General features: G+C 46.2%; 1 protein-coding gene across 3 annotated transcripts in view; it reads right to left on the bottom strand.

Moving 5' to 3' along the window:
• The window catches only part of FGF18 (fibroblast growth factor 18), a 69657-nt gene that overhangs the window by 20153 nt on the left and 22944 nt on the right, over window positions 1-26560 (bottom strand). For all 3 annotated transcript variants that reach the window (XM_085518949.1, XM_085518948.1, XM_085518947.1), the window contains one exon: window positions 20884-21064. In XM_085518949.1, the coding sequence (XP_085375075.1) occupies window positions 20884-21064 (181 nt within the window). The remainder of the gene's footprint in view (window positions 1-20883; window positions 21065-26560) is intronic.

The raw sequence follows: 26560 nt of genomic DNA, 5'->3' as shown, positions 1-26560 counted from the left end.
CACACAGCACCTCCAGCCCCATCCATCCCCGGGTGCTCTGCAGAGAGATTACAATCTTTATTTTCAATAGCTCCGCGCTCCAGCCTTCAGATCAGCTATTATTGTTTAAATTCTTTGACAGCTAGATAGTCTGATACATTTTCCAGAAAAAAAAAGAAAATTGGAAGAGAGAAAGAGAAAAAAAAGATGTCTTCAGAGGGTAAGATCTTCTGCTGCATGATTTTGCCTTATTGGCCCATTTAACCTAAACCTTCCTGAAAACTCCCACTGGAAGAGACTGGAATTCCTCACATGTCTAGGTGAAAAGGATTACATATAGATGTTGAAAAGCTATCTTCCAGCTAAAAAAACACAAATGTTATGTGAAGGTGGCAGAAAATATGCCAAATTATCTTTGAAATATTTCCTGGAAGTGCAAGGATGGGAGCCAGAAAAGCACAAGGAAGGACAGAAGAAAAAGGTACCTGTAAAGTATAGGGTCATAATGGTATTTATCACAAACAGCTAAGTGCCAGCCAGGTGCAAAACAGCAGTAAAGGGGAAATGCAATGAAGGCACAGAAGGACTGGATGACCCACAGATGTTTCTGAAGAAGCTCTGGCTGTGAGCACAGCAGACCTGTTCTTCCTCTAGGAGAACAAGACTCACACTTGAAGGGCTGTGATTGCAGGGAGAACCCCAGCCAAGGGCAGACTCCTCTGCACATCCCTGCTTCAAATAGTTGAAGCTTGTTCAAAACGCTGCCTGCCCCCAAGCAAAAAAAAAAATAAGAGAATCCTTTACGTGACCACAACATCGGAGAGAATGACCCTGCCTCCACTTTATATTCATGACATAATAAGAGGGAATAATGCCAAAATTATGTAAAGTCTGCAAGGTCTAACAAGGCCTGCAGGCTGTTGACAAGCGAGGGAATCCATGCTGCATCTGTAATTTTTATTTTCTCATTTGTATACTCCTCCAAACGGACAAGATCTCAAGCAAATAAACCCCTGGGGGCAACAACCCAGCTCTACATCCCATGACATCCCTCCAGGCCTGCTGAGCAGAGCATGTGAACAAAGCAAAGACTGCAGAGATGATCCGACCTTCTCATAGCAGCACACGCCAGCACTCGGAGCTCTCAGGAGCCAGACAGGTTAAATATTTGCACAGGAGACATCAGAAGAAAATCTATAACTCAGCAAAGACCTCAAAGGCACTTACACTGCAGCAACCTGATCCTGCAAATACTTCCACACAAAGGACCTAGCACACGTCGGAAGCCCCTGAGTGCCAATACAGACCATGAAGGGCTGCAGGGTCTGGTGTCTGCACACAGCTGCATGGCCAAAGCAGTGGAAGCATGGCTTTGGGCAGCAAGGTGTGAGCACCCACCCTCCCCAGGGCTCTCTACTCATCCAAAGGGCTCCAGGAGCCAGAACGAAGCACAGGATCTTCTCAGTTACAGCAGGGAAACAAGAGCTAAAATCCCTTTCCCAGCACGCTAGAGCAGCTTCCTGGGACTTTTACCTCTAAACTGCCAGATAAGGGCTTCCTTCAGGCTCCCTGAAGTACCTTCTGGCATTCTCATTGCAAACCATCCAGCAGCAAAAGGATGTCCTGTCTCATCTCCAGGACCCTGAGCTCATCATCCAGTGGGCACATCAATGTGACACGAGGCCAAGACAGGCAGAAACATCCACACTGGTGCCAGCCACATCATCCCGAGCCCCCAGCCCAGCACAGCTGTGCAAGCACGGCATGCTGCCATGCTCAGCTGGCCCTGATGGTGCACAAGGCAGAGACAGCCAACCCCTAAAGATATTCAGGTTCTACACCATCACTCACACACTGATGAACCATCTGCTCTTTAAGCCTACTGAACAATGATTTCACCTTCAGGGATGCCCACCCAAAAAGTCCCCTGCCTGTTCAACAGCGGCCAACAAGAGACACACAAGGAATTACTGGGAGCTGCTGGTGCTTCCCAAGCACCCCAAGGATCCTCTGAAGTGAGCTCAGAGGTTATTGCTTCCACCAGAACAGCAATACCAAAGGAAAAAGAACAAGAATCTGAACCAAACAAGTCCTCCTTTCAGGACTGCCCACTTGGGTCACTGAGGGATGACAAAGCTTTCAGACACAATCCCTACGAGCTAACTCCATAAGTAATAATATTCATCTTGGGAGAAACTTACATGAAAATTCACCGCACTTTGAGGTCTGTAATCAGTCCATATGCATGAAAATTATTTGATAGCATAGCTGACATAAGACAGGAATAAATACCAAGATACATCTGAAAGGTTTTACCCAACTTAAATAAAAATAAATTAATTAAATTAATTATTTTTTAAAAAAACCAACCATCCGAGGAAAACATTAAGACCATAAGTATCATGCTGCTGGCCCAGTTCTGCACTCCTCAGACAGGGATTTGGGTTAGGGTTAGTATTACATACAGAGCCATTTGCGCCCACCTGTAGATATGAGAATAAATGCACAAAGCAATGGAGAATCAGGCCTGGCCTCTCGCAGATGTTTCGTGCAGAATCTAACATAAGAGACTAAAAATACTTTGGCAGTAGCTTTAGCTATGGTGAATAAGCTTATTTAGACAAGATTCAGTAAAACTGGAGGCAATAGGTGGTGTGCTTTAAAAACGTCTGGGCGGGGAGTGGCAGAGAACAAATTCTGAACTGAACTTTACCACCTGCGAGCTTGCAATGACTAAGACGTAGGCCTGGAAAGAGAAACGTTTAAAATGTTAGCACAGAAATTCCTCTATCTCACCAGGGTGTCTTGCTGTCTCCAAACACAGCTCAAGTGGACAGTATTTCTACAGATGCAGGAAAACTGCTTGAAAAGCTGCCAGGCTCTGAGTCTGGAATTAGTGAAGGATGAGCCTCAAAAAGTTCAGAAGCTCTGTTATGCTTGAAAAAGCACCTAAAATGAAAATAAAGGGCCAAACCCTGATGTCTTTGATCATTCTCATTTGAATAAACTCCTACTGACATAGTAAAGACCAACAGACAAGGACCTCAGAACCTGGCCCTGTGCGCTCAGCTGAAATGCATCCAAAGCACTGGAGTCTCCTGGGTCTGGAAATAACGTGAACCTTCCCCGTCCCACAGAGGGTTAGAATTACCGCAAGAACAAACTTTGCCGAGGTTATTTTGACTCTCCTCTTCCCAGTCTCAGCCAAACCCCAAAAAAATACCGATGTACACAAAAATAACAATAAGCAGAGAACGACAACGATGGGAACCCCGTGTACTCTTGCTTCTTCAAAGCTCCTTTACTTGTGGCCAGAAGCGCAGGACAGCCCATATTTACCCTGAAGCACTCATCCATCTAGCTCGGGCAGCCTAGTGGTTGGCTGCTCATCCTCAGCGATGAAGTAGGTGTGATGTTAGCACCACCATATCCTCTTACCGAGGACTCCCAAACACATAAATCTCTCTCGTGTGCCAACACCATGATGGTTGCACGTACGCCAGATGTGAACCCCATCCAGGTCCCACTGTTGTGCTTGTGAGTACTCCAAACTGGGGCCAATAAGGAGAAATGCAGAAGGCATTTGCAGAGTTATTTGAATTAACATTATCAGCCGTGTCTGGCACAGAAATATGTAATGTTCTCTGTGTACTGTGCAGGTTTTATTATCCTGTGCTGAGCTGAAATGATGACATTTAATTTTATGGATGGGAATGTAAGCATGTTTGTGCAGTTTCTTGAAGGGGCTCACGGTAACTTTCCCTTCTTCCAACAAGTAAAGAACATGTTCAAAATAAAGTTGCACGATGCTACGGTATTTTCAGTGGGATTCTTGTGGCTCTGGAACCCAGAGGAGCAGAGGTAGCGGCACAATCTACCACAAAAAATGCTCTGGCACACTGGGGAAATTCCTCTGTGTTTTAAGGTTATAAATGGGAGTCATTGTTACAAATGGATGCAAAATCAATTTCAAAGGAACACGCTGACTGTTTACGCCTTGCAGTGCTCTGAGATGAAGGACACAATCGTCACTCACACATGACTGTAATTAATTTCCAGTAAAGGTTGATAGAGGAGGACACAGACCAACCAGCTACAGAGCATCTCCCTCCTTTTCATGGAGGCATGTCCATCTGGAACCAACCACAGCTAAGAGAGCCCCTGGATGACATACCTCACAGGAGATCCCCTCTATCAGCCCCTGTTAAAGGTCTCTACCACCAGAAATAGCACAATTCTTCCCGCTACTCTCAGAGAGGAAGCAACAGAAATAGCAAAAATCAGATATCCTGTTAACCCTGCCTTTAACACCTTTAGTTTCATAGATCTATTTCTGTAAACGTATTTTTCCTTCACTATTACTCACAGCATAGGGTAAGGCACAGCATAGGTAAGACTATTTACCTGTCTCCTACTGAATTTTTCACTGCATGAAAAGTTTGAAAAGTTGGCTTTTTTGCTGCTTTTCTTTTTCTCCCTAGAGTCCCTTGGGACAAAAAAGGCATCTGGCATTGCACATTTAAATGAGACCTGTCAGAACTGTAAAATTAGTTTTATGTATAATAAATGTACTTTAAAAAGCTCAAATATAATTCCGTGTTCAAAGCACGAGTGTTTGGATTTATAAGAGGAGATTCCAAGCTGAACTGTAATATAAGGAGTAAATCAAGTGCAGAACTAAGCCAGTCCTCATCTGCAGCATTACAAACAAGAGCAGGAAAGAAGCAATATCTCTAACAGCTTATTTGTTGTTATTCTGGATTTAAAGAACCAGCGTAGATAGGGTAGAATGCATATTACTGTTGCTTATTTCAGTTTCAAATCAACTAGAGACACACATCATCTGCAAAGCTCAGATTCAGTCCCATATTTACAACTCAAAGTTTCTCAGTGTTTCCCTAGTGCTTCAGCACAGGCTCAGCTCATCTGGAGGCCTGTAGGATCTTTTAATAAGAGTCCAAATTCTGCCCTGATTTATCACTTCTATAATACCACCACGTTGCAGAAAGCCTCACTGCACAGCTGAGCATGAATGTGACCTCATCCTTCACCCCGTGCACACACGTTTCTATTCTCCCTGCAACAGGAGATCCCCCTGTCCTCTCCTCATCCCAGTGGGATGTGCAGGGGTTGGTCCCTCAGCACAGTGGGTGAAATGCTGGAGGCATAAGGCACGCCACTGCTCTAGGTGTCCAGCAGACACCTGTCCTAGCACAGACAAACACAGCTTGTTTAGCTTGGAGGACTCTTTGGCCAACTCTTCAATCAGCACATCATTCACTTTAAAAAAAAAAACTTCACATTTTCAAAGGAAAAATGCAAAGGAAAAACCCTCCTTCCAGCACTCCTACCCCATGCCTGCATTGCTCCTCCCCAGCCGGACACCTCGTTACTCTCCTCTCCAGTTCTCTCCTGCAGCCTTAAAGGAGAATGAAGGATGCAGAAGGAAAAACCCTCTTTATTTATAAGTAGTGGAGCTTCAGTATTTAAAGGTAGCTCTGATGGCCACGTCTTCAGCTCCACAGCCACATCACAGAGTGGAGCAGCCCTTCACCTCTGCCATGGCAGGGCAAGGCCACCTGAGAAACCTGCCAGCACAACCCTATGGCTGCTGCCTTCCCTTGAGCTCGGTTCCCTGCTGCTCGGGACCGTGACTCCCATCCTTGTCACAGCCACAGGTTTGAGGGAGCCCAAGGATGTGCCTCACTACCACGGACAGCCCATGGGAAACAGCCTGCCCAAAAGCCTTAAAGCCCCCTGCAGAGTGCAGTCACTCTGGGTGACACATGGTAGAAGAGAGTCATTTCTCCATCTGAGAGTCCAGAAGGAACCAAGGAGCCAGCTGACCTGAGGAAAGGAGCTTTGGTGTCAACCCCTGGCAGGGGCAGTAGACAGCCCCTAATCCAGGCCCCACAGGGCACAGCCCTCCCCAAGGAGGGCCAGAGCAAAGCATGAAATGAACAGAGACCATCCCATGCATCAGGGCAGGCAGGGCACAGGGCAGGCACAGCCGCAGTGCAAGCAGCCTCCAGCCAGCCCAGCAGAACCATGGTGCTCAACCTCACCCTCCAGCTCCCGACCTGTTACTCCGCTTCAGGTCCACCTCTAGTGGGAAGAGTTAAAATTCATCCCCAGAGAGGCACAAATGAAAAGGAGACAAAAAAGCAGGATGCTGGTGAATGATAACAGTGGGTGGCCAGTCGCCCGTGGCTGGTGCGTTCTGCATACAACAGGCACAGCCGAGTGTGTCTGGCAACAGACCATTATTTCACCCGAGGTGTGTGAAGCGGGAGCCCCCCATTCTCCAGGCAAACCACCCAGCCATGTCGATGAACAAAAACTCTTGCCGGGAACAGGCCTTCTCCTCGCTCGCATCTCCCCACCGGGTTTGTCTGTGTTGTCCTTCCTGCTGTGGCATTTGCAGCTCTGAAAAAAGCAGCAGGTCAAACATCTCCAAATGGTGCATTTAGTGCTTCCCCTTGGGTGTCCACGGTGTCCCGGCCATTTTCCTCCTGGATGCCAGCAGCATTCACTGGGGAGCGAGCTGACCCCTCTGCGGTGGGTGAGAGTGCCTGACGCTAAGTGCTGCTAATGCGTTCTGCATTTGTGCTCCGGGGCAGGAAATCTCAACTTCCAGTGCCAAGGGGCTAATTATAATTTATATAGCAAGATCTCAGGCAGTGTTGGTTTTTTGTTGTTTTCTTTTTTTTTTCCTTCAGCTAATTAAGAGGTACAATTACCTCTGAGAATCAAAGGGCTATTTTGGTACCCAGCTATCAGAAACAGATTACAGTCACTTAGAACACAAGGGCATCTCAGCTTTTCTATGTGTGCTTCATTTTTCATTTAGATCATTAAAAAGACATCGTCATCTTTCTGCTCCATCACCAGCGAGTCAGAAAATGCCTACAAAAGCCATTGCAACACATTAACATCTCACCATGTTGCTTTCCCAGTGATGAGCTGTGATTCCAACGCCGTGTGCTGTCGCTGCCACCCAGAACCACAGACAGTGGGTGAGTGCTGGGCAGCTCGCAGCCACCTGGGCTGGGGGCACAACAGTGGCCTGACCTTATTGCCCCATCAGCTCCTTTCCTTCGTGTCTGTGCAGAGATTTAACAGCTCTGCTTCTGTCCCTCTCCACTCTCAGCCGTGTTTGCCAAGCCACCGCAAAGGGTTCGTGTAAATTCAGATGTAGGGAGATGGATTTTGAGGTTGAAGATGGCAAGAAGTTCTGGGGAACCCTGGAGTCCTGCTCTGGGAGTCATTGGGGTAACACACACAGCACAGGCTGCATCCTCAGTCTGATCCAGCACAGGCTACACAGAAGTATTCCAGCAGTCACTATTGCACAGCCCTGGGCCATGGCTCTGGGAAAATGAGCACTATAGTTAGACATTGGTGTTGTGTCCCTGCCAGCAGACCACATACACTCCAGGCAGTTACAAGTCAGGATCCTGCTTGTCTGCACCCTCACCCTGACCTAAGATGCAGTCAGAAGCACATATAAGGCTGGCAGAGCCAACGAGGGCCAGCCACTTTTCTGTACATAGCGATAGGAATGTCCATCCATTTGAGTTAGAAATCAAGCAAGTACTATCAGAGCCAAGAGAGCCCACCAGTGGGCATCCAACATAACCCACCTCTGCCCGCAGCTCAATTAAACCTCCCCGGTTATCGCTGCCCTTTGATGTGCTAACTAGCGGCTAACTGTGTTGAATTTGCCACAAAGCAGGCGGAAACACACAAACCAAATACACAATAATGAAAGGCATTATTGTTAATTTACGAGCAGATAACGCAATCAACACCTCGGCATGGAGGGATGCTGACTGGCACTGCTCATCTCAAAGGAGCTCCAAGAAGTTCATTTGACACCTGACAAGGACACGCCTGGTGTCCTTAACACGTTCTCTCTTCCACCCTTGAAATCAGTCCTAGATAGGCAAGTGCCACAGAAAGGACACAGCAGCTGCCACAAGCCTTTTCACAAGAACATGTAACGATACCAACTTGCAGCAAACAGAGCAATCACTGCATTTGGTGACTACGGGAGTCACCAGGCAGAACACCTAGTTCCACTGCAGGAGTTCAAGTGCAAATCACATAAGTTTTCCTATGTAAAACTTGGTATGAGGAGTGTAAGATGAGATGGTGTTTATTAGAAGGTTTATCATTGTGCAAAGGGAAGGGGAAAAAAAAAAAAATGAGGAAAGAGAAAAATGCTGCAGACTGACCAGATGGTCCTAGAAAGTTCAGCTGGAGGAACAAACCAAGGCTGCAGCAGCACAGTGCACACCAGCACCCAAAATCCAGCACCTCTCCTAACACTGGGTGCAGGTGGGCAAAAGACCTGGCTCTGCAGGGCAAAAAGCAAGATGGGATCATAGAACTGTTGCTTGCAGTCCTAGACTAAGCCACTAACCTGCAGCATCTCACTGAGAAGGAACAGTGAATCAGCAACACAAGCAAGCTACACAGGGGAGAAAAAGAGAGGCATATCCAAAGGAAAATACATATATACCTCTCCTTCAAGCTCGCTTTTTATTGAAGAAGCTGCAAAAGCTCCAGCACACTTCAGAACACAAACACTGACACTGAAATTCAGAGCCCTGAGCTGCTTCCAACAGGGAAAATATACTGACCGCAGTCTGTTTGGAGGTCAAACAAAATCAATAGCTTTTCTCTCCAGTCTGTCTCTAAACTGAGCTTCTTTCAAAGACATCCAGAGAAAATGGATCATCTTTTGTTGTTGTGTGTGGTTTGGGGTTGGGCTTTTTTGTTTTGTTTTGTTTTGTTTTAAGTGGTCAAACAGTCACACAAACCTAAGAAGCTCCTTCCTCCCTCAGCACACTGAAAGGATTGTATAGAGGTCAAAACCGCCATCAGTTTTACTACACAATAGATGAGTTATCCAACTCTCGGGGAGGAAACCAAGCTGGAAGCTGCTTAACGCTTGGTAAGAGAGGAAAAAATAAATCAATGCATTTGCTTGATCAGGGTATGTTTAAAGCTGGTTGTCAATTAGTTCAACACAGTTTGCTGTTAAAGAGCACAACAATTTAGCCCCAGGAGCTGAAATTTGCAGCGTTTCCTCAGATTCCTCCTGCTGAGAGACTGATATTGGTTTCAGCCAGGTCAGACACACAGGAGCAGGGCTGGGGCTGAAAGTCACAACCACAGAGAGGAGCTTGGTGAAAGGAAGCCTGGGAGTGGGTATGCAGGGCTGGAGACTCAGGTCTGGAGCTCAGGGAGCAATCTGCAGAGGGGCAGGCTGAGAGATCTCCTCTCCTGCTTTTCCTCTCTATTCAAAGTACACAGTAGGCTGGTTTAATGCTCAGAAAGGAGAAAGGATAACACATACTGGTTATTGCACTGGCCCAAAGCCTGCCCCTCCACTACATAGTGCAGACCTCTGAACGAACTACAGACGATGCTGTGTGCAGAGAGGTGTTGCCCTGACAAATGCTCATTGCTCCAACCTGAGGCAGAAGGACAAGCATGGCAGTATGGCAAATTTTGCCTCCATCTGATTTTTGAGACTACAAATTCTTTAAAATTTCAATACAAAATCACAAGGAGGAAATGGAGAGACAGGCCACCACTTCCTAAGGATCCCACCGCATCCAGAGAACCACTGCCTTCAAAGCCACTGATCACTGACAGCTTTAAGTGCCAGCTCTGAGTGCTGAAAGACACTCTCCAAGTCACAAAATAACACATTTGCTTAATGAGCATCAGAAAGTTATTAATATCCACTCCAAATCGACAACCCCCATCCGCACAGCTCCTGCTACCTCCAGTTTGGCACTCTGCAGGTTGAGGTTTACCCCCAGCACACATCTCTCCCCTCACTGCATGCCTCCACGCTGCAGATGAAGAACTGATGTCAGATGCACTCCCACACCACTGACTTTTGCTCTTGTCAGTATCTATTCTAGGGATATTAGAGCTACTGTATGCTTTACAAGATTTGTTTCTGCCTGCTGCACTCACACAGTTTGCCAGGCCTACAGCTACATGGATCCTGACTCATCCACTGTGCTGCACACACATATGCTGCAGGAAGAAAGCTTTGTTCCACCAGTGCCATAAGGGGCACTTCATTTCCAAGTAAACACATTCAGCATCATTTATAGGATCTTAGCTCCTTCTTATGCTCACACAGGTTTAATAGTTCCAGCACCAGAAAAACCCTGGCAAAGCACAAAGTGGGTAACAGCAATTGTGACCATCGAATGTTCACACAAACTCATTCTATTTGCAAGAGCAGACAAGGCTTCCAGCTAGAAACTACACTGCAGTTTCTTTGCTATGCTTTTCAGCTCCCCTCCTCCAGTCCTCCCAGGTGGATCAATTTACCCAGTGATCATCCAGCCTTTATGTCTACTTGTTAGCACCCCCAAATTAGTAGGTGTAAAGTCAATATCCTTTGGTCTATTTGCTCCTAAGGAGCCACCAGTTAAAAATTCAACTTGAAAAAAGGGTCAGGAATGCAGATGCAGAAGCAAATGAAATGAAGGCAAGACTCACTGCTGATCAAATGTCCCACAAAGACAAGGGGCTGGGCTGGCCACGCAGCACCGTACTATTGTCACCAGCTAAAACCTAACAGCTTTGATTTGCCTCCCACTGGCTAAAATGGTTTGAAATGCAAGGTCTTAACAAAGGTGCAAGACACAAGAGGAACGGGAGGCACTGCTGGGATCTTAATCTCCTTTCAGTCTCACGGGGAGCTTCAGGAACTGCTGAAGTCACTGGAGTTTTGTGACCGCAGGCAAGAAGGAAACCAGGCTGCAACAGAGGTCCAACTCTGTGACCCCTCCAGAACCCCACAGCAGCAGAGATTTTGCTTAGGATTTCTGCTAAAGTTTGAAGACAAGATGTTTAGCTCCTGGAACCTGAGACAACATCACTGATAAGACCATCTTTCAGCAGCAGAGATCACCCATTGCCTTGACACAATGTGATTCAAAACCAGGAACCCAGAACTTTTCTAGCAACAGGAATTTTGTGGTAAGGATGCACCTCACCTCTGTCCCACCTAGGAGGAGCCACAGACACAGTGAGGGCATCGTGACCATCCCTGATCAAGCACTGAAGTCATTTAGATGTTACTTTGCCACGTTTTAGACTTATCTGGTGTTTCTATGCCACTCAATACTTAGCTCTTCCATGCTGCTTCTCCATACCACGGATACTTCAGCGCTTCCACGCCTACAGATGATCTGCTGCTGAAGCTCCCCCTCCATATCTGTTTGTCTGCTTCCTCTCCTGGCCTTTCTTCACACAGCACTTGAAAACAATGGGTATAAGCTGAACCATGCCAGCCACACCAGCATGAAAGTCTGCATCCCAAGTGCATTTCACCTACCATATGCTCCAGCATCGACCATGACACATTTCTGCTTGCATCACTGACATCCAGGTGCAACACCCACTTCTCCATTGCACAAGCACAGTTATTTGATGGAGAACAGAAGCAGAGGAGCAGCACCAGAGGACGAGGCCTCCTCTACACCATACTACCTGGGGCAGATCCTTCCAGTCAGCACAGCTGCCATCCAGTTGTGATCGCTGGGAAGCTGCTTGTTGGAGAGAACCCAACACTCACTACTGCTACAAGAAGGCTGGGCTGCTCTCATTGCTTTGGTTAGAAAGGCGCCTTTTTTGGCAGCTGCAAATGCAAAGGAGAAGCCTTGCAGGCAGTCATTTCAGATCTCAGATATGAGGGTAAAATAAACTTGAGCGCTACCAAGAGATGCTTCAAACTCAGTGACTCCAGGCAGCATAAGCAAAAGAGAGGCACTAAAATGACCACAACATCGGGGACACAAAGCTCAGGAGACTGCTCTCCTTTAGAAGCTCTCAGCTTCTATGTCACTATAAAAGCCTGAATTGTCTCTTATGGGCTTTCTGAAAACACTTAAAATTCAGTAGGGACAAAAGCATGGACTACTCATTGCTGGCATGGCTCATCAAGAAAGATGCTCACCCAGCGCAGCCATGCAACCATCACCCTCCAACCCCAACACTCCTCTCTTTCTCACAATAAGAAAGAGGCTTTTTTCAAAGGGCCTTCTCATTCCCTTTGCTTCCAGCTTGCCTTCCCCGTCTTGTAAGAGCTGAGGAGACCGCAGACGCTCTACACGTTTTCTCCTCTGCATCCCACTGGCAGGCAGTCTGGAAAATGCCAGTATTGGAACGGTCTGAATTCAGCGGTTTCTGAATGCTGATCGGACACTATTTCGTTCAAGCCACAGATAGTCATTTTTGGGGGGTATTTTCAGCTCCCTTTTTCGGACTCTTCCAGATTTCCAAGCGTCACACATCAGCAATTTCTCCTCTTCAGAGCTTCATATTTTTCACCTTTCTGCCGAGCCCGAGGCTCTGTGCAGGCTCGCAGGGGACAGGGCCCTTCCCTGCTCTTCCAGACGGTCACGCAATGCTACTGGCATGGCGAATGTTTGCTGTGCTCCACCTCGCAACGGCGGAAATTCCTAACTATCTGGTTTGTGGAAGAGCCGAGGTAAAATCTGAGCAATTAAAGCGCCTTAGTTTTTATAAAGCCCAACACCTTTCCTGAAGAAACCCAAACCTGAAAACAAGAACGTCCTCATAGCACCTGAAAACACCAAGTAAGCAGTTCGAACCAGGCTACTGGTCCCCATTACCACCATCTCTTCAGCACCTCTTCAGTCATAATGCCACCATCTTTATGGTAAATCCACAGTGTGTTGCAGTTTTTGTGTTGGAGCTCAGGGAAGGATGCCCAATGATGTTAAGGATGACATTTGCACTGCATCGTTGTGCATGAGATCCAAAGTTTTTCCCACTCTGCTGCCTGGAGGCTCTGGCCTGAGCACCTCAGCACCTTACCTGGGCAGGCTATAAGCATGCCCCAGCTGAGGAACTCAGCCACCACTGCTGATACCGCACTTCTGGCAAAGCAAGCTGCTGCATTTTGGTCTCCCAAATAGTACCCTAGCAAGGTACATATTATCTTCAAGCAGAATTGTGCTCACCACACTCTGAGATTTCATTTATCATCCTCACTTTAATTAGTCGTGTTCTCATTGAAGTTATTGACATATTTTCTCTCCCCCAAACATATATTACGAAAGACAGATCTCACCGTCCACTTGACAGCACACACAGTTATGTAGATGAAGACAAAAAATTCTACAAGTCGATGCTTTTCATGAGGTCCCTCCCCTTCCCAAAGTAAAAGCAATTTTCAAAGCCTTTCAGAAATGCTGACTAGCCTATTCTCTGGGTACCTTTCATTGGGTTCCAAGAAGAAACTCAAATTCACAACTATCTTGATGCTTAGATATGAGAAAAGCTAAGAAAGCACACTGCAATGCCTGATGAAAGACATTAAAATAGAGCAACCAAAAGCAACTCAGAGAGGTTTCCTCACCATTTCTGTGTACACACGGCCTAGAAATATTTAAAATTACTCAAACTTATTCTAGGACTTCATCTTCCAATAACTACGTGGCAGCCCCCATGTATAAATTCTGGATAGAAGTAATTTTTGCACTAATATCCCCAGAGCCTCTTTCCCACCCTGGAAAAGAAAGGGAAGCCCCAACTTTGTCTCTGTGTTATTTCATCACGGAGAAGAACATTTAGCAAAGCAGCTGCTCAAGCTTCATGGGAAAGAAATATAATCACGGCAAGGCAGGAACAGATAATATCATATTGACCTGTCTTCAGGGTCTGGCATTCACATTTTCATAAAGTGCCTAGGAAGATAAATCACTATACTAATAATATTTGTATTGATTATCTAAACTGAAGCAGCAATCGACTCCATTGTCTCACTTCCTCTTAAATTGCTCACAGATGGGATCCTATTTCCTATTCTGCATTTCTAATGGGAACACTTAAATCACGGCACAGGATTATACACACAAACTGTTAACAAAAAACCCTCTTACAACTTGCACGGAGATGAAGATTTTTCATTCTGTAGCTCTCTTTCCACCCTGCATAGAAATTAAAAATGACAAATGATCAGCAGACCTTTCTATTACCTCTCCTCGTTGTGTCTGAGCACCTAATATTTACTGACAGGCAGGCGTAGGCTTTCCAGACGTCAGTCAGTGATGATGGGGCCCTGGAGTTCAGACACAGAGCTAAGAGGTGATTCCTTTCTCCCTGAAAGCAAAGGCTCTTGAAAATACCCCAATATCCCAAAGGAGGGAAATCATCAGAGATAAAACAAACAACAGCTTCTGCTGGAAGGGCTCCGACAGGTACTGACACCAAACAGGGAGCAGGCGGCCAAACGTCAGGTATGGAACTTGGCTACAGTGGGGGGTTGGGATGGCAGCTATCAAAAAAACAGAAGTTTAGGAAACGGGCAAAAAAAACCCCTGCGTTATTTGAAATAGGTTTGTCACAGACCAAAGAGAAAAAGGTTTGGATCCTCTTTTTTCCTATCCCTCCCCAAACATCTCGTTTTGCCTGAGCAGAGCGTTCTGGCACAGACGCAGAACTCAGCAGTTAAAAAAAAAAAAAGAAGAAGAAAAAAAGAAAGTCTCAGATGTACAGATGGTTTGTATAAGATGATTACAACATATTTCACGTGGCTGCTGAACCTTTCAGAGTCAACTGGAAGGTGACGGCAGCCGAGCCCCCTCACTTGCAAGGGGAAGCCTGGGAGGTCCAGCCCAGCGCCGTGCCCCGGGCTGCACAAAGCAGCCGCGCTGCTCCCCACACCTGCGGCCAACATGGGGCTGCTGCTGGCCCAATGCAGCACCCGGCTGCACAGGGAGACGTTCAGAAGGAAAGAACAGTAATAATAAAGCCTGCAAGATGTTGGGCAAGAGGGGAGAAAAAAACGAGACGCAACGCAGCAGCTGGACAGCGAAGGCTTCTCTGGCTTAGGCCAATCACCAGGACCCATATGACTGTACAGCTGCCATGGTGAATGATCATCGCTCGCGCTGAGGTCAGCTCTGCCCTGGGGCTAAGTAAGTGAAAATAAATGGTTGAGAAGATAAAAGGTCTTTTAAAAAAATTATTTGTCTTCTTGTCATGTCAAAACTGTAATGGGAAGAGACGGGAGGCAGCAATACGTAGTTTAAATAGGAAACAGCCACGCTGATGTCTCAGCTGACTAAATTACAAGGCGAAGCACAGTGTATTCAGGCTCGCTGGCTGATCTGCACTGGGCTGGACAGGTCCTTTTGCACGCACCTGGTTCCTGGGATGAGAAGCATGTTTTTGAATGCAGAGCTTGTGGAAATACAGCTGTATTTAACTAGCTGCAGCCACTACTTGGGCTACACCTCCTGTCTTTCTCGCAGGTTAATTCCATGCCTTCCAGCCACAACGAGTTCAGTTTCCCTTCCTGACCTTCCCAAGGGGATCAAAATTGATTTTAACTATTCCAGGAAGGGAAAGGGTTAATCAGTTTTCCCAAGGCGGCTTGCTGTTAAGGTGCCAGAAACACTGAGGGGAAAGAATGACTTGCTAAGGATGGGACAATGGCGCTGGTATTTTGCATTTGTTTCCAGGCTTTGAGATAGAACAAATGGGAGTCATTAGTGAAATGAGTTTAGGGAGTTCTAAATTAGCTGTCAAGCTGCCAAACCCGAAGAAGTGCTATGTCAGCTCATTAATTCTGGAGAGCACAGGATTACCCAAACCTAGGAAGGAATCCTGCAAAATTTCGAGTCAATTAAAGGAGGCTATTTTGCTATAATAATATTTTCCGCACGTATTACACCTCCTCATGGAACAGAGCCCATTTCTACCACAAATGAAATCTCTGGCGGGATGGAGCGTGGCTTATGTCTAGACAGCTGTAATGTGCTCTCCATGGGCTTGTTCATTGGCATCCCTGGGAAGCTCCAGCTACAAGCAGCAGTGGGACAGCCGGCTGTGTGCACACCACCAGGCAGGGTGACCCTGGGATGGAGGCACCCACCTCCCACATCACTTTGCTTCCCTGTACACTTGTAGTTGCCAACTGCAACATTCAGAACTTGAGAGCCAACCAAAAAGGGACACGTGCATGGAGCGTGTGTTTGCACCACCAACACCTGCGATATGTCCAATTTCATCATCCATACAAGACACCCCTTGACTGTGCTTTCCTTCTTGGGCTGCCTGATCCCAGATTTTCTGACCCAGTAAGCAAACACATGCTTTGTCCGTCTCCAAAACGTTCTGTTTTGGGAGCGTTTGCTGAGTCCTCAGCTTAACAACACCGAGATCAGAGGGAGTTCTTGAGGGTGCCACGCTGGACCTGGGCAGCCAAAAACACTGGGAGCCAACAGGATGCCAGGAAGCAGAGAGTGAGCACACCCATGTGCTGTGTCCCTTGTGTGGGACATCCTCAGACAAAGACTCCCACCTTACAAACTACAAGAGATTTATTTAACCTGGATAGACCTAGCACTGGCTAACTAATAACCCACCTGCGTATACCACGTCCTTGCCATATGGACAGCCAAGTATTGCCATAAATAAGAAATTAACTCAATTCTCTATTGAGTTAGTTGAGGGTGAGCTCAAACACCCCACAAATGCCCCTCACATCTGTCCACATGCCTATCACTGCACTCAGGACAAGGGTAGGCACTTTAAAACAAAAATCACATGGCTGTGAAATACAAATGAGACAAAAAATGCCTTCACCCAACCAAGAGAGCTCTCTCACCAACTGCACCGGATACAAAGATAGCGAGCAAACAGGATAGAATGTCTTCTGCCTTTTGTGAAATGAAAATAAATGAAAGGATCTAAGGTTTCAGGTCACTGATCCCTCTCTTCCCTATCTGTACCATTTATCGGAGGTAGAATATAAAGGTTGCAGGTCCTTTTCTTTTTTTGTCAGCACTTTAATGGTTGTTTTTTCTCCTTCCCCCTTTCATTTTCTGAATGAAAGGACCACTTAGGAACCTGCAAAGTAATAATAAGCTTATAGCAGGAATATTGTTTTTCTGAGCCAATGCAAACTCGTCCGAATAGGTCGAGGAGATTAAAGTAAAACAGCAATCTGTAAATAGATCAGTCTTTTAATTAGTTTATAGTCTGTTAAGAGATAATATTTTGCTCACATAGATCCTTCTGTTATCTGAAAGATCTCAGAGCACTTTAGGAACATCAATTAAGCCTTAAAAAAAAAAAAAAAAGAAAAACAACCCACAACCTTGGGAGATAGGTAAGTGTATTTAGATTAATTAGCGTAGCTGTGAGCAGCAGGCATTATTATTAGATTTAATTTAGTCCAATAATTGACTTATCTGTTAATGGATTCTAATTCATCTGAGAAGGGACCAAAATCTATCTGATTAAAAGGATTACATCGACTCAATTAATTCTATTAACTGACTTAATTTGCCATTTAATAATTCCACATATGGGGCCAGATCTTGGCCCTGAACAATGCGTAAACCAAACATCACATACCCGAATTATCACACCAGTAAAACCATGCATAACAGAGATATATTTTTCCTCGTATGTGGGACACGGCAGGTCCAGATAAAACATTTGAGGGTCCTTTCTCCCACTGGATTTCTCCTGGCCCTGCAGATCGCTGTCTTGCTGCTTGGTCATTTAGCTGTACTCGTGATGGCTGCCTGGAAACGAGCAATTCACTGCCTGAGATTTGTCACTTCCCCTCTTTTCTGGGCATTCTCTTTAACCAAGAGGTGAGAAGTTTTACAGAAGTCAATAAAACCTTGCAATAAAACTAACCAACTCTCCATTCCTTCAAAGGCAGAATAACCCTCACATGCCAGCCATTTGGAAGCTGTATATGTGCAAAAAAATAAAAGGCCTCTCTTCAATTGGACGCACTGCTCTGTAACCAGTTGTGAAAGTATGGGAGGAGGGGGGAAAGAGGTGCTAAAACATTACTACCTCCCCAGCCTTAAAACCGACTAGTGCCTATCCTTCATGATGCGCGTTATGGACCACAGCCATGGTCTCTCTCTCAACAAAGTCAGCCCTGCTTCCCACACCAAGTCTGAGCTGTGCTGCCCTTGCCTAATATTACCTCCATTTAACGGGACCAAGTTCTTGGAAGGGCACAGCATCATTTTGAGAAGCCAAGAAAACAGCTTCTTGCCCCCTGCACACTCCACCTCCTAACTTCTGATGAGCCTCCTGCTCTCAGCTCGGACACCCTGCAGCAGTGAGTCTTTGAGCTGGAAGCACACTCAGTAACACTTGCACCTCACAGCTTTCCAATTTGGCACCTCTTTGCATGGCCTGTACTTGTGCCTGAGCGGATACAACTGTCCCCAATGACTGCAGAGCTGGAGCCCAGCAGAGGCGTGCTGAGATAGCCCTGCCCGTGTTTGAAATGCGGTTCAGGAAGGAGTAGGCAGGAGAACGCAGGGCTGGAGCCAGCTCACGTTCCACCTCCACAGGCACCTTTTCCCACATCTGTTGCCTTTTCTCAGATATTGGCTTCTGCTCGTCCTCTCAAAGCCTTCCCTGGGCTGACACTCAGCCTCTGTAATCCTTCCAACATCAATTCACATCTCCTCCACCATGATCTCGCCTTTCCGTGGGGATGGGGTTAAGACAGGGGAAAAGCTGTGGGAGACTGAATAGTCCGCAGCCAAGAAAAGAAGTGGGAACCAGGCACTCCCTAATGCTAAGCTCTGACTCACCGTGCCAACTTAAAGGCAGGGAAAAGAGGAAAGGAGAGAAAAAGGGCAGTAGGAAAAATAGCCATCTGCTGCCTAAGAGGGAAAGGTGTCCTCCTTCAGAGGCAGATCTGACCAGCAGCACTGAGATTTGGATCAAAAGTTCACAACTGTTCAGATCCCCAGACCTGGTTTAAGCCTCTCTCTGGTCTTGATCAAAGGTTACTCCATAATAATGCCTCTGGGGGAGGGGTTCCCAGCACATAATGAATCCTGTGTCATTGCCTTTGTATCCAGTTTTGGCTGTAACACAGATGGTTCTCACTTCAGTAACTCTGACATCTCTCCCCCCTTCATTATCACAGCTAGGAGCTCTGCATGGTCACATCCTGGACCTCCATGCCCCACCTCACTGTCTACCCGATTATCATGCTCTAAGTGTTCCTGTGCCAGGCAAGATGATGAACAGATTTCCATAACCTTTCAGCATGGCTAGAAATGGGAAGGCTTTGCAGCTTGACACATCAAGGAGTTTTATTAGTAGGAGAGGGGGAGGGAGCAGGCAGGGGTGTTAGCAAATGGCCTCAACGGTCAGAGCATGTCGGGTTTTTAGAAGGATGCCAGCAACCAGAAGAGTAGTGGATTTGGTAGCAAGCAGCGATGTGCACAACCCAGAGCTCCTCAGACTGGAAATGTAAGGCTCTGTGATTGTGCAGCTTCTCCACTGGTCACGAGCACTCTCCTGCGCTAGGATTTGTTGTTCAGATGTGATTGTATATGTATGAAGGGGACAAGATGGGCTTTGACACATAAATTAGCACTTGTCAGCTGCTCACAGGCAGACTTCCCTGCTGCACCCCACTGTAAATGCTGCCTTCTTTCACGGAGAAGAAAACTGCATCACATTACCTGACATTCACTGCAGGCAAGAGCGCTTCCTGGGACACCAGCAGCTAACACACAGTGATTAGTTTACATATCAAACCTTAAGAGAATGAATGCAATAAAATGACACAATAATTAGCAGCCAAGTGGCACTTTGCACACCTGTTTTATCTGGGAGTTTTGGAATGACAAAGAATGACGCTGATGAACCTGCAGGGCAAGGCTTTTTCTGAGGGATGGGGTGAGTCTGCAGAAAGCCCTTGGGGTTCATTTCATAACAGCCAGGTACCTTTGAGCTGACACCTCTAGCAACACAACTCTACACATTTCTGCAACAGCAGCAGCTGCCCCTCTGATCACAGAACTGTAGGGGTTGGAAGGGACCTACAGAGACCATCAAGTCCAACCCCCTGCTGAAGCAAGCAAAATGATGGCCACGGACGGTATGTCACCTTGTCTGAAAGCCACTGATGGAATAACGGTTCTCACATTCTGACCTGCCCTTCATCTGAGATGAATTGTACCCCATCTCCACATCCACCTCATGTGAATGTGCATGCTGGCCAACACATCTGCAGCAACACCTATGGACTGCATGTCCGTAAGGGAAAAAGGACCACTTCTCAAAACAGCCCTAAAACTCTTCCAGCAACGATGAATCAGGCCTAAAACAAGTCGGGCAGATGTACCTCTGCCAAAGCCATTTCCAAGTGTACAAAGATGAGGAAGCTTTTTCACAGCTCAGTCTCCAAACAGCACTTCTATCAAGATGCTTGTATGCAAACCAAGGCGGAAACTGCTGAACACACAGCCAGCCTGTGTAAGTTATGTGTGCTCCTGTAGGATCCACGTACCTCAGGATTCAACTTAAGCACTCTTAAAGCTCAGAAGTCTGCTTAATTTCAGCTCAAACCAAAACACTCTGCCCTAGAAAGATGAAAGTATGCTTCACTCAAGCACCGGGATTCTTCCACCTTCAAGCCCAGTTCACAACCACAGCTTCCAAGTCACTAAGCCCAGGAACACAGTTCCTAAGGAAAGAACATCCCAAGCGACCACCTTTGATATCACATAAATAACATGAGGAAAGCTGCATGCTCACCTGCTAGGCAGAGAAAGATTTTTGTCTTCAAGCACCATCATACATTCTCATACACAAGGGCACTACAGTACCATGGGTTGGAACTGCCTGCAGCTGGGAGCTGGGCTGACAGCCTGCTCTAACACAGCAAATTCCACGTTCTTAATCTGAAAAGTTATTGGTGTTTTTTTTCCTATCTCCCTGTGATCCTCTGCATTTTATTGCTCTTCTCATTTTTCTCCCACAAGGTTCTCAGGCCAACACAGTGAATAAAAGCTTTTGAACTGGAGTCTGGGGGATCCCAGTAAATATTCTTACCATATTTATCTCCGTCTTCTCCTTTGGCGCTGATCCTCCTGCCCAGCACTTGGATGTGTTTTCCGCTTGTCCTGCTGTACAGCTGATAGAGCCGGAGCTGCTTCCTGCTCACGTCGTCTCTTGCTCGCGTTTGGTTCTCCACGTGTATCCGAAAATCTACATTCTCCTCGGCAACAAACATCTGAAAGTGGTGGGGAGGGGAAAAGAAAAGAGAACAGACTATGAAACAAAATAAGCATCTCGGGTAGAAAGATTACACATCAACCTGCCAAAGGGCACGTGGTGCAAGATGACTGGGATTTGGCTGGCCTTCATTTGACAGTCGAGGCCGTGGTATCAGGCACTCAAAATGTAATTCTACCCAGAGCTGGCTCTAGAGAGTAAACCAAACCTGAGTTTTTACAATCAAACTGTATGTGGGGGGGTGGCTGAGTAAAAACTGCTGCTCAGTCCTGCTTTGATTTAAGCCTGGTCAGCCACACTGGACATAAATTAGGCTCACTTTTGCATATTCATAGCCTCTACCAAGCTACATGGATATGTACAGGAGAAAGGGGACTGACAACTCAATTTCAGAGAATTTGTGCTGTATATGTGGATTAATGGCAGGGAAGAAGTTAAGGGAAAAACCCATTTACGCTGACGCTAGCAAACTGGATTCTAGCTACAGACAGGCATAAAATCTAGTAAGATAAAAGCGTTGTGTATTTGTGGGCTCTCTTCAGAGTAAATTTGTTGCCTGCTTGGCTGTAAGTGAAGCCTGATCATTGTTGACTGTCTATTGATGCATCTCTGTCCATCCCAACCTGGGGAGGGGATGTTTGGAGCAAGCAGTAAGAGCACAACCAACGTGTCCAGCTGAGAGGCCATTACCAGCGGGGTTCTGGGCGCTTCAGCCTCTGCCTGTGTTTTTTCTGGCCAATGGAGTAAATTAACCTTAGTTAACTACAGCCTCAAAACATTACCAGAAACTTTCTCAGTCACATCTGCCTCTCTCTGTTATACTGTTTCCAATCTTAACTTACAGTTCCCAAGAAACACTGAAACAGGATTCCTGCTTTTGCTTCCAGACCCATCCTGGCTTGCCCAAGGTCAGAGGAGGAGGCAACCAAGATGCTCTGGAGAAGGCCCTCCCAGCCGGGAGGTTCAGCAACACACAGCCAAAAGCAATTCACACTCAAACATCACAAAAGACCAGAGACTGCATCCCAGTCTGCCCCTGAGAGCTTCTGCACTACGTCCACGCTACCCACACAAATCTAACCAATGGATAATGTTTTGGTGGCAGACTCCCATCACAGCACAGCAGATCATTCAGACACCAAAAGCAGCAAAAGATAATTGAGCGGCCGTTTGCATGTAAGAAACAAACTCCACCACAAAATAAGAATCATGTGGGGATTTCACTAAGTTTGGAACTGGTAAAGGGATGACACACCTAGCAGAGCTACAGCTTCAGCTCCTAACACATTCCAGCTACAGCATGCTTGTCCATCCAGCCTGGAAGCAATAATGTTCTGATATATTAGGGTGTGGATGAAACTGGCAACGCAAATGAAAAGGGGTCAGTAAATCCCTGTACAGGTCCATTCTGCTAAGGCAGGGGGGTTGGAACTACATGATCCTTGAGGTCCCTTCCAACCTGGGTCATTCTGTGATTCTCAAACACATAAGAGAAAGTGGGGAGCAAGTGGCCGAAGTGCACAAAATGGTCTCTCTTAATCCTTCGGCATCTGTCGTCTCATAGCAGTGCATACTTTGAAGCCAAGTAGTCAGATACTCCCTGAACGTCAAAACCTCAAAAGAACTTTTTAGCTTTTCCAATTATCAAATAGACACACAGATCAGCAGCAGGAGGAAAACTTCAGGCAGGCAGTGCTGCTTAGCACCAGACCTTCACTAAGCAACCCAAACAAAAACATTATATTCAACACAGTGGCAGCAGCAATGAGGTTTACGGGGATGTTACAGGATCGCCTTTGCTGCCCTTATTAAATGCTAGGATTACAATACTTGGATCCCAAGTCCTAGGAAAGAAACTGGTTTAACTTTCTTATTTTACTGTCAGTAGGAGACTGCAGGAGCCAGGCGCTCAGGCTGCACTACAGAAAACAGTGTATCTAAACAGACACTCGGCAGGATGACATAAGTGAGGGGCAAGAATCATACAATTAATATTTAGCAATATTTCCCACTGTCAGAAAACAGCACGGCAAGAAGCAAGAGCAGAACAAGCCACTGCACCTGCTGGGAGGATATGGCACAAGGTCAACAGTGCTCTTAGCTCCCATGGGCATCAAACTCTGCTTGCTTTCCTCTCCAGTCACCAGTGCTACCTCTGAGCAAAGTGAGCTGCGTTTGGCTTCTAGCATGAATAATTATCTATTTATTTCCTTCTTCCTCCACCTTTCTTTTCAAATAATATTGCTAAAAGGGATGTTGACCAACTAGAAGTAGAGATGTTCAAATAACATCGACATCAAGCCTCATACCCACAAAAGCAAGGCTATTTGCTGTTAGGATTCTGGCTCCATCATGTTAAGATTTAAAACAGATTTTAAATCAAGATGACGTCGCTACATTGCTTTCACCACATGCTAATGAATTTCACATTTATTTTTTTTCCTAGGGAAAAAAAAACCAAAACAGGTGGGATTTGAAGGGAAGGGAAGGTTGTTTTGCTTTCCTGGAAACTTCAAAATAGAAAAAGCAACCTATTTTCCAAAACATTCTAATTGTTTATTTGTACTGAAACACCTCTGAGGTGGATCAGCATTCCCTGATATTTTCTTTGCTGTGTCTGATCTCCCCTCCTGCACCTCACAGCCTTCAGCCCTATGCCCACTCCCACTCATTCAGAAGGATGGAGCCCTGGTGTCTGCTCAGGTGCACAGAGCTCAGGACCAACCACAAAGGCCCTGATCCTGACTGTACCCACCTGGCCAGTCCAACAGAGTCTCAACATCTAACACAACAAATAGCTTTAAGGAAGGACAGGTTTTAATTTGCTAAAGCAAATTTCTTAAGAGATTCCTCAGTAGATGAGATGATCTGTGCTCACCTGGAGCTCAAGCACTTGCAGCTCAGAGGCCCCAGCCTGCAAGCAAAGTACACACATGCATGCAGCTCCAAGCAGGCCATGCATCTACCTGCAAGCATTTGCCAGTCTTCCTGTATGGCACAGCACGAAGAGCAGCCAGTATCACCTTTCCTCCCATTGCAAGAAGGGCAAGCACCTCCACAGCAGGATGAAGTCTCCCAGGTGTAGGGCTCCATCTGACTGAAGGCTGTTCATGTGACACAACTCTGCCCTCACCCACACCCCCAGCAGTGTGCCCAAGAACAGCACGGCCTGAAGCAGGGCCAGCCGGGATCACCTGGAGACACCAAACCCCTCCAGGGCCAGCCCAAGCCTATGTCAGCCCATCACCTCTCTAATAACAGACCTAGCTCTAAAACAGGAGGAGAAGTCCTGAAAAAGGAAGGTGGAGCTGTAAACTCTCTCCTTGTGGCTGTCCCCTGGTTAAGATGCCCCAACACAGAGAAGCAGAGAAGTGAAATCACCAGGATTTGGCTGTGTGCTTAAAGATAAGCACATGCTTAATCACTTTGCTGAAACAGGATGCTTCGCTGGAGTATAGCCAAAGTGAATTAGCTGTGCCAGCCTGGGCTGCATCTGGCCCACAGCAAAGAGTATCAATATTCTAAAATAAAATTTCATGCAGTGTTGATTTCATGAGATAAAACCTATTTGATCACTGCTGAAATCCATTCTCACAGTATCCCTGCCCTACAGAGCATACTCCCTCAAGCAGCTAACTTTACTGAGATAAGAAAGCCCATTTATATATACCATAAGTGGGGCTCTCTTTCATAAAGCTCAAAAAAATTAGTAACATATGCCTCCTTCAGTAACTGATCGCCAGCACTCACTCAAGGTCACCTAAAACCAAGTCCATTCACCCCAAAATATACGTCTGTAACAATCACGACCACACCAAAACGAATACAGAAATGTCTTCAGGTCCAAGCTGGGCTGTAAAACTTAAGGGCTTCAGGTTCTGTTCACCAAAGCAAAATTAAATATTTTTTTAAACCATGTACTTCTTGTTTCTGCATGAAAACTATACACAAAATGACCACCTTTTCCTTTGCCTTTTAATCTGATCATCCACACAATCTGCCTTGTAAGCACAGATCCTGCAAGAAGCACATAAGCCGGCTCCCTGGAAACTGCTGTTGCCTTTCTGCTTGCTTCAACGAAGCATAGAGGAGGCCCTGGGCCAAGCATCTGCACGTGCAGGGGGCACTTAGCAGCCTTACACAAAAGCCAGCTTGCAATACCAGACCCGAACAGCTGCAGTACCTTTCCTGCCTGCAACAGTAACACCTATGGATACAAAGCTCAGCACAAAAGGTCCCTGAAATCAATGGCCAATTGCATCTTCTAGCTCCAAACCAGGGAAGTGCTTTAGAGGACATTCCTGGGACAGAAAAAGGATTTCCTACATTATCTCCTCCAATATTTAGTTGCTATTTGGTGCTGGGTCATGGTCTATTCTGCAAACCTATTCAAACTGGTATGGACCACTGTCTATGAAAGACAACTGCAGCATCTCAGAACAGCAGATATATTGAACACCACCCAATTCTCTGCCAATTGCTCATAGTCTGCAAAACCTAACAGAGAGCATCACACCCGGCTTCATTTTCATTCTTCCTTTATTTCCCTTTCCCAACGACCCACCAGCTCTGAGAACCGCTCTGCTATTTGTTAAATCCCAGACAGAGGGCTGGCGAAAAGATGATTTTGCTGACGCTGCCTAAGATTTCAGCATGAAGTAATCCAAGAAACAGTCAAGAACCAGAAGAGCCCCTGACAGCAGCACCGTGATGTTAGTCCTACACAAGCTCATGCCACAATCCTGCAAACGCCGCCGCGCTGTTTTGAACTACGAGCAATCAAAGCCCCGCCGAGGTCAATGCAATCCTTCCCGTGCCAAGCCATGTTTACGGGATTTGGCTTGCCATCCAACCAACCTCTGCACATGCCTCATTTTCTATTTTTAGCTTTCCGGTAACAGGGAATGTTAATATGTTATTGTTCGTGTCATAAAGCGTTACAGCGTCAGATGTCCAAGGCCCACAGCACGGCCAAATGAGGTGGGAGCTGGACTTGAGAATTTCCTGATTTCTTGCTTTCTGTAGTACTCAGTCTCCAAGCTTCATCAGAGAGCAAACCGTACGTCATTCCCCAAACGGAACGAGAAATACCAAATCCCTCTCACCAAGGGCCGTACTGATTTCAAAAGATAAACAAATCAAGCGACTCAAAGTCCTTTCAGAACCCAATCTGATAAGCAGGAAATACTCATTACCTTTCAGCCATCAAATCAACCTAATATTAATGATTGTCTCCATGACCTTCTAAAGACTTGAAAGTTAACTTAATAAGGTCAACAAGAGGATATCCAAGACAGATCTCTCTCAAGTCTGCAAAGGCAAGTAACAAACCGCTCCGCTTCCATGACTTTGGCAAAATTCCTCTATGCCAATTACGACAAGATTTGCTAGCTCACCACCACAGCCATTCTTTGACATACAGGGAAACATAATGCGCTCCTTATTTGCTGCCTTTTCTCCTTCTTAACTGCAAAGTCAACCCACAGCCGGGATA

Source organism: Coturnix japonica, chromosome 18 (genome assembly GCF_054131305.1).
Source record: "Coturnix japonica strain WE chromosome 18, WE-NBRP24, whole genome shotgun sequence".
Taxonomy (NCBI): domain Eukaryota; kingdom Metazoa; phylum Chordata; class Aves; order Galliformes; family Phasianidae; genus Coturnix; species Coturnix japonica.
Note: the sequence above shows the minus strand (reverse complement) of the source record. Positions and strands in the feature narration are given on the sequence as shown.